We start from the raw sequence: 12,561 nt of genomic DNA on the forward strand, positions 1-12,561 counted from the left end.
AACATCCATCCTTTGGTAAGAGTAGTAGTCACAATTTTAAAATGCAGTCAAATTATTTGGGGGATATCAAATTCATCAATTGGGTTCTTTGTGGAAACGTATTTTTCACTTTTAAGATGTTACTGTTGTGATTAGCAATTAACTGGTTATTCTTTATTAACTGGTCATAGTTCGCAAGTAGTTCTCAATGAGGATATTTCTATTTAATAATTATCAAATATCTAATAAGGAACTACCTTTGTCCTAAATTTGCTACTACTTACTGCTTAGTTAATCTTGCTTCTCTATTAGTTAATAGTATTAAGTTAAGTGTTAATGTAGTACTACCTATTACTTCCTGCATAGTTACTTGTTAACAACGGACCATTATTCTAAAGTGTTACCGAAATATGGTTTTGAGTAAATTGTTGTGTTGAAGGTATAAACACATTAGTGTGGGGAAGAGAATTTAAATGTTTAAATGTGAAATAAATTAAATAACAGTCTTATTTTTGACCTGTGTTCTATTATACTTTTTAGGTTCTGGTCCAATCTGGCTGGATGACATGAACTGTAAAGGCTCAGAGAGCTCATTGTCTGAATGCAGCTTCAAAGGCTGGGGTGTTACTGACTGCTCACATAAAGAGGATGCAGGAGGGGTCTGTGAGACTGGTAAGACATCTACTGGATCTTGCAGAAATGTTCAGATGTTTTATTATTATGACATTTCTAGAATGAAAGCAAGCATAGTCAAATATTCAGTGTCCTTAAAAAAAAGCGTATTGATTGTCCGATAACTGAAAAATGAATGAGTGTCGTACTCCATATCTGTGGCAAAGTGCAGAAACTAAAATGGTCCCAGATGCCACTCACTAGGCTACACAACATCTATCCGCCGCTAGGTGTCGCTATTATACATTTAATTTCCAACCAGTTTTCAACATTCTAAATGTGTGAAACTAAGTAGTACTTGCCTATTATATTAAATAATAAAAGGCAAGTTGCATTTTATTATTTAATATCTATTTCATTTTCACCAAGTATTTATTTCAGTTGCAAATGGCTTAATCATTGTGAATTTGGAAATATATGTAAAGGATGGGCCTCACTCACGGAACTTTCAGGCTATGAGTAAATTCTGAATAATTTGTGTGTAAAGTAACACATTACTTTTAAATTTACAACAAAATATCTGAGCTACTTTTTCAAATAAGTAACACAAGTTGCTTTGTTTTCCTTTTATTAACGGAGACCTCTCTTCTTTCCATAATGAGAGAAATGGGAAGTGCAGAGGTGTTGTGTTCGCTGAGTAAACATGATGGTTATTGTAGTTCTAGTAGTTTTATTGTAGTTGAAGTGCTTATGGGGAAACTTCTGTTTACTCTGATACTGAAGCCTGATTTGTTCACGTTTGTGTAGCTGCACAAACAAATCATGCTTCAGCCTGCCGAAAGGGGTGGAGACGACTACTATATAAGTCGGCTCTGAGCGCCATTTCATCAGAATTTACTCCAGCATGAAGATCATCTCCTCACAGGACTCTAAAGAAGAAGAAAGAAGCTTGAAGCCTGCTACTCACCGTAGAAGATCCCTGGCAGAGGAAGGACACCTCTCATCAGTGTTTTCCCTGCGGCCATCCGGCAATCTCAAAGAGCATTTGCTAAGAGCAGTTTCCATGGCAGTGTTGTTTCACACATGAGAATCAGTGCCCCTAGATAGTTTAAAAAATGTGTAAAAACAATCAGTACTTTCAACCTACAAATCACATCATACCTTAAAGGGGTCATATGATGCTGCTAAAAAGAACATTATTTTGTGTATTTGGTAAAAATGGTGTGCACTTACCATAGCATTGATTTAGAAACACCATTCCTTAAGGGGTAACCGAAGCTGTATTAAACCAGCCTAGGAGCCCTATGTGACTGTGGCACGCTCACAGAACATACTCCGAAGTATCTGCTCACAGATGCCCAGAAGGGAGCGGTGCGCTTGCAAGATGCCCTTATTGACAAGGGGAGCACAGCTAGCTCACTTAACAAGCAACCTGCCAGGGAGGCAGGAGATGGTCCAGCCGCCTGGCACGATTGCTATCTGGAGCTCAAAAGAGCGGAGGCCCAACTTCGAAAATAGAAGTGGAACTCGGATGCTCGGATGCTCAGATCAAGAGGGGCGTGCTCATATGAAACCCCCAAGGGCACTGCTAAGCTCGACCCACAAGGAGAGCGGCTAAACAGGGAGGTGGAGAAAGGCCTAACAACCTGAGGCTGCTACTTAGTGGATCTCAAACGAGTGGAGGACTTGATAAGAGAAGTCCACAGACGCTCAATTGGGAGTGGCAGGTTTTAAAGATAACCCTCCGAGGTAAAGCGAACACTGCTTGGCTTGACCCAAATAGAGGCAGCTTATCAGGGAAGCAGCAAGCGGCCGAACTACCTGATGTCACTACCACAGAGCTCAAGAGCGGATGGTTCAACCCCTAGCGAGGAGAGAGAGGAACCCAGCTCGACCGAAGAGATCAATAGCCCAGGGTCAGAGGACCTAACTCTCAAGTCAAGAGGAGGACTCACTCAGTCTGCCCAGGAACGGCGAGCTCAAAGGGACTCAGAAATGGGATCCTGCTGGAAGGGGATCACACATTTCTACAGGGAACAACAGGGTCCCAAAATAAAGGCAACTGACCAAGGAGGCGACAGAGATGGGCCTAACACTTAGCTAGTTGCAAATGAGGTTCTTCGGAAGCAGCACTCTCAGCTCTCAAGCTGAGGCGGGCCCTCACAGCACATACTGGGAGCGACTCATAGCTAACCCTCACAGTGAGGGGAGCACTTCTCAGCTCGACCAGAAGGAGGCGCTAGATTAGAAGGGGTAACCCAGCAGGGCCCAATAAGAGACAGTCCACTGGTGCAGCTGGACACGGTCTCGTTAGAGTGCGTGGGTCCCGTATACCCAGATCCGATAGACTCTGAAGAAATAGCGGAACCCAATAACCATTCATGCGTATAGAGCTTACTACTCCTCAGAGCAGAAGCATACAAGAGGGGATTCCACAGAAACACAAATCCCTCTACCTCAGGGAACGCAGTGTACTCAAGCCCACTCCGCAGAGGGGTGATTACTGGCTCAACCATAAGGGCAGTGTGACAGGGAGGACCCGCGGGCCCGACCGTCTATGGAGCGTTGAGCTCCTCAGCGCCTCAGCGAGAGGAGCTCTAGCTCAGAGAATGTGCATGATGGTTAAGGAATGACTCAAATCTCGGGAAACCCCTCAGGGTGAGAAATGAGTAGCGTACACTGGCTAGTAGGATAGGGAGCATGTCACGAAGTATGTACTCAGAAGAGTACTAGCCTGTGAGAAGGACCCGCAGGTCCTGAGGTTGCAGTGTTATACTAGGGACCTGATGCTGGGAGGCTTCCGCAGAAACCCAGAACCGATGAGTGAAACCATCACTGTAATCAGTCAACAGATGAGGTCCTGACTTAGCAGGTGGGTCAAACGTAAAAGTCAGAAAACAGAACAGGTCCGAGTAGCGCTGCAGAGAAAGGCTAGTATCGAATATACAAGAACTAGCAGTAGAGTAGATTAAATGGATTGTACTCCCCAACCATGGCTCCCACGCATGACACAGGCTCATGGATATAGGCTGGAGGCAAAGTCCGAAGAGCACTGGGGTCCAGACCATCAGTAGGTAGTTCTATGTGACATTGAAACTAGACAAAAGATCATAGGCCCAGCATAAGAGACTGCAATGCAAGCGCAGGAGGCTCCTACCTAACCTTAGTCAGGAGGAAAGCTTTTCAGGGGAATTAAGGGGAGGAAGATTAGAGCAGATGTAATACTCTCAGAGGGAGGTGAGTAGATGGCTCAGGATTTACTCTGGTCCAGACGAGAGCGTTGAGAACGCCTAGTCTGGATCACCTTCCTCAAATCTTGCCTGACACCCTTAGACCCACACCCCTTTAGAGCCCTACCCGCATGTGGGGGAGGGGCGCGAGTTGTGACACTAGTCTTCTGAGCCCGCCTTTGATCCTTAGATCGAGATGGGCCAGGACACCTTTGATGTTCGGGCTCACACCTGGACCTTCGTGGACTGAAGGATTTAAAGGCAGCCGAGCGCGTCTTGGCCTCCTTAAACTTCTCGATCACCGTCGTGACGTATGTCGCGAAAAGCTCCGAAGGGGAAACTGGCACATCAAGAAGAAAACCCTTCTCTTTCGGCCGGATATCCGCCAGATTCACCCACAGATGTCTCTCCGTAACCACCATGGCCGCCTTGGATCTGCCAATGGCAGTGGCGGCCTGCTTAGTGGCACAGAGAGCAAGATCGGTGGTGCGACGCAACTCAGCTACCTCATCAGGGGATAAACCCTGGCCTTTATCCAGGCCTTTCAGCAGATCAGCCTGATAAGCCTGAAGCTCGCCATGGTGTGCAAAGAGGCTGCAGCCTGACCTGCTGCCACGTATGCCCTGCCATTCAAACGAGATGTATCCTGAAGGGGTTTGGACAGCAGGGACAGAGCCTTAAGGGAAGATGTCTCCCCCATAAAGAGATAGCAGGCCAGCGTCTCTTCATCAGGGGGCATCTTTTCATAACCATTCTCACACATCCCCTCGATGTTGGCATAACTAGTATGCTGGAATCTGTGGATGCAGGACGAGAATGGATTTTTCCAAGCCTTCTCGATCTCCACATGGAGATCAGGAAGGAATGGAAGGCTCATCTGAGCTGGAGGGCTATGGCTAGAAAGAAAACACTCGTCGAGGTGGCCTCGAGGCGCCACTTTCTTGGCCCGCTTCCACGGCAAGTCAAGCCTCGCCGTGACGCAATCCATAACCTCAAGCAGCTCATCATACACGGGGCAGGAGGATTGGGAGGACTCAGTCTCGACTTCTTTGTCCTCCTCTGACATCTCCTGCTCATCCTGGCTTTGAGCCTGCAAAGCACTAGCCGCTGGATCAGACGATGTAAGAGAAATAGCATCGTCATCCAGCAGCTCACTCTTGTCCGTGACTGAAAGCGCGAAAGGGAAAGACCTTTTTTTTAACTCATCAGCCAGGTCCATCTGTGATTCCCACAAGCTCATTTTCCTCCGTGCCTCAGCAGCAGAGGGTCCTGAACCACGGGGAGCCGATGGCTGTCACTCTTTCCTCGAAAAGAGAGACAAACGAGAAAAAAGCTCACAGTGCATGCAAGCTGTCCCCTCGAGGACATCGCATGCGTGCTCTTTGCCCAAACAAAAGACGCAAAGATCGTGTGTGTCATCAGGTGTCAAATAACGAGGACATGGATCCACACACTTCTTAAATGCCTTACTAGTGCTCGCCATGGTAAAGAAGAATAATCGGTCTTGCTGGAAATGCACGCTTCAAACAAAACAGTCCTGAAGACGAAGAAGATGATGACGTGTTCTCCCGGCGCCTTTTTATACTGTGGTCACGCCGGGTGATGACGTCACAGGCTATCGCCGGCCAGTGTTATTGTCATGTTTAGATGTATGCTTCAGACACCGGTCACGCAGAAGGCGTTCCCCAAAGCGACCTCTAGAGGACGCAGTTCGAAATTCCCTCAGAAGGGAACATGATTTGTAGTGTGAGAGTGGCATTGTTTGTCGGGGATAGCAACAGTAACTAAGGATGGCGTGTCTTTGCGAACTGTCAATTAAGGCGCAAGGAGAACTGATCGCAGAACTGGGATCGTGCGGGCGCACACCCGATAGAGCACTTCTCATTCAGCGTGATTCCGGCTGTTTCTCAAACGGAAGGCTGCATCCTCCGAAGGTCGCATTTGTAGGCTGCATACATCATAAAGAAGATCTTATTTTAGAATATTAACAGTTACAAATTTGACCATTATTCTTAGTTAAGTGCAAATTGTTGTAATATGCTTTTGACTCGTGAATGTAATGCTCGGTTAACTGAAATAAACCAGGCTTGATGACGTATGCATCCATCCTTCCGTTTGAGAAACGACCTCCGTCTTCACTTACTGCAAATTAATAGATAACGAATTGTGATTGGATGGTCATTTTGTTCTACGACAAGCTTAGTTACCTTTGATTAGTCTGTTCTCGCGTGACAGAACACTTCTACTACTCTCTCTGATCAGCCAGTCATAAAGAAATTGTGAAATACGGGACAAAACATGATTTTTTTTCAAAATAAGTCGGGACACTAAAAATAGAGCTGAAATACGGGAATGTCCCGGGAAAAATGGAAGGTCTGGTCACCCTATTTCTGAGGAAATATAAATAAGGTTGTGGCAAAAGTAAAATATAGCCTACTTGTTCCTGTTTGGTATTGTGACTTGACTTGACTTGATCTTTAGCAGGACTCGACTCGCTTGAATTTTTTGCTCTGTGACTTGAGACTTGCTTGAGACTTGAACATGTGTGACTTGCCCCCACCTCTGCCTCTAGAAGCTTGCGTTCTGCAAGTGAACATCACTTTATTGTGCCATCCCAAAGAGGCAATAAATCACTTTCACGGACTTTTAAATTAAATGTTCCCTCCTGGTGGAATGACCTACCCAACTCAACCCGAGCAGCTGAGTCCTTAGCCATCTTCAAGAATCGTCTAAAAACATATCTCTTCCATCTTTATTTGACCCTCTAACTCTAGCACTCTCTCTCTATTCTCTATTCTTTAAAAAAAATTGTCCCTTTTAGGCTTGCACTCTATTCATTTACTAACTGCTTGTTTTCTTAAAAAAAAAAAAAGTACCGCAAAAGGAGTAACGCAATATTGTCATGCATTACTTTTAAAAGTAACTTTCCCCAACACTGATTACAACTAAGTGAATTACATGAACTGCAATGCTGTGGGATCTTCTGGACTCCCTTTATCAAGTTTGGCTTTGGATAAATGCAAAACACTCATTGGCCATAAGCCTAACAAAAATAGGCACCGAAGTTCATTCTCAAGGCACAGAAGTTCACAGTCAGCTGGCCACAAGGTGTTGCAATGAAAAGCAACATTGTTGGTTGTAATCCCATTGGACTAGCATGAAAATAATTTTTTCCACAGAAATTTTGGTTATTTTCTATCTTTTCCCAAAGTGCTTTGACCATGTTTTTTATTGGATTGAGGAACTTGAGAAACATTTACACATTTTAATCTGCTTTATTACCTTTTCTTTGCAGGTACAAACATAACCAACAATCGTCAGTTCTTTCTGGATAACAGCCTGGGTTTGTCTGATGATCTTGGTCTTCTGTTTGACAGTGGAGATGGTTGTGATTTCAGAATTAATGTACAAGACATCAGTGAAGAGGAAGAACTGACATTTTGTATGCACAGAATGATCCTCATGATTTATCCAGAACTAAACATAACAAATGATTCCAGAAACCTCACAGTTGATGTCAGTGAGACTTGCCATCCTCATGTCTCTGCTTTTCTCAGGTAACTTTCTAAAGACCACATTTTTGTCTTTATTCCTCTCAGTTAAACGGTAGCCATTGACTTCCATAGTATTTTTTTTTCATAGCAAGTCAATGGCTATCATCAGCAGTCCAGTCAAAATAGTTTTCTTAAGCAGGTATCCAATTGCTCTATTCTTAAGATGCTAAGAGGGAAAGGGGTGCATATGCCTGTGCGACAGATGAAGGAGCATGAGTATAAAAGACCATATACAGTTTAAAGTAGGTGGAGTGAAGGATCAACTGAGCTTCAACTGATATTGGTTTGCCCGAAATACGTTTGAATTCCATTTTGTCACTCAACCTCTATTTCTTGCTGCTTGTTGGGCAAGCTGAATGGAAGCCTCCGATACAAAGAAACAACTGTAATGTGGTTACTTTTGTGAAACTTGCACTCAATGCTCTTAGCAGTTTGTCATACATCTCTTAGCAATGAGGTGTATAAGTGCCTATAGTGTAGAATGCAGATAGACAATGTTTTTTATGTAGTGTATTCAAGCCTTTAAATTGATTATTTTAAGTTATTGTAGCCACCAGTTACAACCACAAATGACACCATTTCCTGAGAATGACTCCTGTCAGAACTAAATATTGACATAGCACTTAGGCACTAACAATATCTGTTTTTGCTCAGGTATTTGTACACACGTCAGATTGAGGTTTCCATCACGTCTGCTCAATGTCTGCATCAGCTGGCGTTTATCTTTGGAGTGAAGAAACTTATGGAGGATGTCGGCAGGGCCTTCACTTTACTCCTTCCTGAAGACAACACCTTCCTTACACAGGTATCCATGTACGAGTACGGCGTTCGCACAGGTGATCTTGTTCTGCAGGAGAACGTCCTTCAGTATCTTTCCTGGAACTGCGAGTATCTCATAAGCTCTCCAGTGTGGAGCACCATCTCCTTTCACATGATGGACGCTCTGCTGCAGCGCTCAGACCTGATTGTGAATGACGAAGCTTTACTTCTTGAAGCTCTGGAGAGATGGATCCAAGACAAAGGTGATGAGATAAGTTCAGATCAACAGGCCAGTCTCCTGAATCACATCCGCTTCCTCTTGATCCCAGTGGATAAACTCTATGAAACGCAGTTTTCCTCAAGCATTCTCCGTCAGAATCATGAGAAACTGTACCTAACTGGTCTGCTCAGAGGTTTTCAGTTCAATGCTCTGCCCTTCTCTAAGATCAGGAATCAAATGGAAAACATGAGTAGTGAGTATCTACCCAGAATCTACACTGGAGATGAGTGGAGTCTATTTATCAATGACACAACTGTCAATTACCCATACTATCACTATGGCCAAAATAACAGAATACAAACCTTCTCCACTCCAGCACACCCTAGTGCTCTTTACAGAGAACAAAAGGTCCAGTGGCAAGCCCAGGTGTTTCTTAGTGCTCAGGAATGCTCTTACTATGGTATGTCATGTACATCTTTTCCTGTTGCAAGGTTTTACGGATATGGTAATCAGAACATGTACACTAGCACCATTCGCTACAGCAACAGGTTGATTCTCAGCTGTAAGAATGTAAACAATGTATTTCATGTTCAAGATTTCAAAAACGACATGGCAGTGATTCCAAATAACAGCAGTATGGGCCTTCCAAACCCCTGTCCTGATGACTACAGTTTTAGATTTGTAGTGCGTCCAGAGTATATCTGAATGAATGCTGTTAACATCATGTCATTTTCTACGGTGGAAAAGTTTAGGTCTGTTTATTCAGTTCAATCCAATTAAAATAATGATTAACCTTCATTTATAATGTTCAATGTCAGTTTATGATCATTATAATAATAAGTGAAGGGTTTTAATCATTTTGATTATTTCATGTAATGAGCAGATTGTTAGATATTAACATGTTTGATTGTTTAAAGATGCACTTAAAATCATTAAAAAAAAATCATAATTTATTTTGTAATTTTCTCATTTTTTCATGCTATACTGTTGGTAAGTTTGTAAGAAATGGTAAATTTGTTTAAACTCATTCACCTTTTATTATGCACATATTTTACATTACTAAAAAACAATTAATTGTAAAACCATCCTATGCCAGTACGGGATCGTACAAAGTTTCTATACTTTTATCATTTTGTGTCATATACTAAGTAAAATGACAAAGTATGAAAAATAAAATAATATAGATAAAAGCCCTTTCACAACAAAAGTGAAATAAATACACCTCAGGCTGAAGGAAATGTAAATTCATGTCTGTTCAGTAGAGGGTGCAGCTCAAACAAATTGCATGAAGAATATGACGCAGGAGAAGAAAGTAAAACACAATTCATCAACACTGATTACATGATTATTAAGTGTGTCACAAGTTACCATTGTTGGGGTAACGCATTACAAGTAACGCAAGTTATATAATCAAGTTACGTTTTTTTCAAGTAAAATAACATTACTTTTCAATTTACAACAAAATATCTGAGTTACATTTTCAAATAAGTAACGCCAGTTACTTTGTTTTGCCATTTATTGACTGACAGCTCTCCTGTCCCCATGTTGAGAAGAATTTAGGAGTAAGTGCAGAGGTGTTGTGTGTGCCGTGTACTGTAGTTCTGTAGTTCTAGACTAAATGTGAACATGCATTTACTCATCTCACTTGCACAAAACAGATTCGGCATTCCTAGAAATAAAAACAACAGTTATGCAAACTCATAATATGACACAAACCTGAAATAATAACATATGTTAAATAACACAAATATACTTTATGTATTTAATAAAATTTTGTAAACCAATGTCTCTGCTGCGGACCTACTGTACGATGATGCAATTCAGCAAAAATGAGCAAAAATGACTTCAGTTAAACATAACATTAGTGTTTAATTTATTATTAATAATAATAATAATAATAATAATATTTTATTATTATTATTATTATTGCTGAAGAATGTTAAATCTTCTTTCCTGTGTCCAGAATCTGAGCACAGCTGGTTTGTTTGAGCTGCGCCCTCTACTGTACAGACATGAATTTGCATGTCCTTCAGAATCCGTGTATCATTCGATCATTCGTTTTTTGATTTAATATTGAAAGTAGGCCTAAGGCTTATTCGTTTCACTTTAGTGGGAAAGGACTTTTACATTTTCCAAAAATAGAACTTTTTGTATTAAAAACAAAAAAGTAAGCCAAGCCCAGATGAGAAAAAGTAATGCAAAAGTATCGTAACAAATTACTTTCTATAAAATATAAATAACGCAATCAGTTACCTTTTAAGGGAGCAACGCAATATTGTAATGCATTACTTTTAAAAGTAAGTTTCCCCAACACTGTCAGTTACACTGTCCCTGCATAATAATCTTGTTTACGCAAATCAAAATTCTATAAAAAGAATATTAAAAAATTTATAATATCAAGACATCAACTGAGAGACAAATCTTCATTCCATGGGGATGCACAGACTTTCTGAAGAAGAACATGCTCCATATTTTCTATATGCACACTCACCCATGCATTAACCAAAACAAAGTAGGCACTGAATTATTTTCTCCTGCTGGTCTAAAAATTCTGTACCCCTTTGTAATTTGTTATGATGATTGCATTCAGATGTATCTAAAAATTCTCTGTCCAGTAAGAAAGCAGAATAGATTTGATGAAACCTCTCATGCATAACACATTTGAGAATAGCTTTTGAATAGTGTCAAATGCTCCATGGTCAAACTCAATTAAGGAAATTCCGTAAACCTGTTCCCTCTTATCATCAAAACATGTATACAAGTCTTGTAAACATGTCTGATAGAGATCTTCTGAAAGTCTGAACTAGTTCACTCTAGTTTACAAATGAGCAGCATATCATGTATTTTACCAGTCTAGTGACTAAGCAAGATTTCCTGTAGCAGGCCACAGAGTTATAAATAATTAAATGTCGGCATGAAGCTTGAAGTTGTAGATAACTCCTCAGTGCACCATGACACATTTCAGAGGAAATGTGAATACATGTTAAGATTCAAAGGAGCTTTTGTTGAGAGTTTAAAAAACAAAAGTGTTACCATTACAATGAGTAATGTTATTTTGATGAGGCTGGTCTGAGAAATACATTAAGTAACTAGTTATTGTGTTAGAACTTGTTCTGTGTCTTGCCAGGCTCTTGAAGAGAAGTCTCACATCAATGACATGAAAAAAACACACTCACATCACAGTTGCACAACTCTGTTCTTTCCTTGGTGAGCACTATTGGTGTCTGGATAAAATAGCACTTTGTTACACTTTAAGATCACTATACACAGGGATTCATTTTTAAATTAATTAAAACATTAATGCTTGGACATGTTTTACCATACATTCATCATCTATTTTTGCTATTTTTCAAAAATCTTTTATTTACAAGTTTTATTGCTTCTTGTCCCAGACCAAGATTTTATAAATATATCTGGGGCAAAAAAATAAAAATAAAATAAATAATAATCTTTCTCTAATAATTGATTGAGTTGGAAGTGCTGCTCTTTAATCCACAAACAAATCCAGATTCACTCACAGGCTCTGGTGTTGTTAGGTTGGAATGACAGGTATAGAGCTGCAAGTAATCAATGCAGCAGTGGTAGGAAAAGCTATGAATGATTGATTAGAAGAGGAGCGGGCCAATAAGTGAACCCTGAGGCACCTCAGTGCTTTATGATACTTAGAAGGATTGGATACTGAATTGGATACTGTAAAAAAAATCACTGTATATCTGTATATCTTATACAGTAGAAAATTTAAGTTATGGTGGATATAGTTTCGGTTACACTTTATTTCGATAGTCCACTTTAGACATTATATTAACTATAAGTAACTTTGTAACTACATGTCAACTACATGTCAACTAATTATCATTAATTTGCATCTACATGTCTACTAACTCTCAGAGTAGACTGTTAGGGTAGGTTTAGGGTTAGTAGAATGTTGACAAAGAAAGTGTTAGAAGATATTAAGCAGACAGTCTACTAATACTCTACTAACTGCTAGTTGACATGTAGTTGCAAAGTTACTTACTGTTAATAGAATGTCTAAAGTGGACTATCGAAATAAAGTGTTACCATAGTTTCAACCAATAGTTTAAGTTACTCAGTAGCCTCCATTTAGTAAGAAAATCATCTTGTTTATTTGTTCAGTTTAAAGCTAGTTAGTTAGATCATTTTATATACTTTACTATATACATTTTATATACTTTTTTATATATATTCT

At 40.6% G+C, this 12,561-nt stretch overlaps 1 protein-coding gene across 1 annotated transcript; it reads left to right on the forward strand.

The window, feature by feature from the left end:
* The first annotated feature begins 6,187 nt into the window (after positions 1-6,187).
* Positions 6,188-9,285, forward strand: LOC107732144 (galectin-3-binding protein A-like). The gene is made up of 3 exons (XM_016543413.1): positions 6,188-6,194; positions 7,072-7,378; positions 8,030-9,285. The coding sequence occupies exons 1-3, from the start codon at positions 6,188-6,190 to the stop codon at positions 9,057-9,059; spliced, it is 1,344 nt and encodes a 447-aa protein (XP_016398899.1). The 3' UTR covers positions 9,060-9,285.
* The last annotated feature ends 3,276 nt before the right edge of the window (positions 9,286-12,561 follow it).

This window comes from Sinocyclocheilus rhinocerous, unplaced genomic scaffold, assembly GCF_001515625.1.
Source record: "Sinocyclocheilus rhinocerous isolate Xijiao unplaced genomic scaffold, SAMN03320098_v1.1 scaffold1450, whole genome shotgun sequence".
In the NCBI taxonomy this organism is placed as follows: Eukaryota; Metazoa; Chordata; class Actinopteri; order Cypriniformes; family Cyprinidae; genus Sinocyclocheilus; species Sinocyclocheilus rhinocerous.

Bases quoted from the DNA above. Each gene is read 5' to 3' on its own strand.
- LOC107732144 (XM_016543413.1), top strand. The intron at 7,379-8,029 runs GTAACTTTCTAA...GTTTTTGCTCAG, and splicing joins CATGTCTCTGCTTTTCTCAG to GTATTTGTACACACGTCAGA.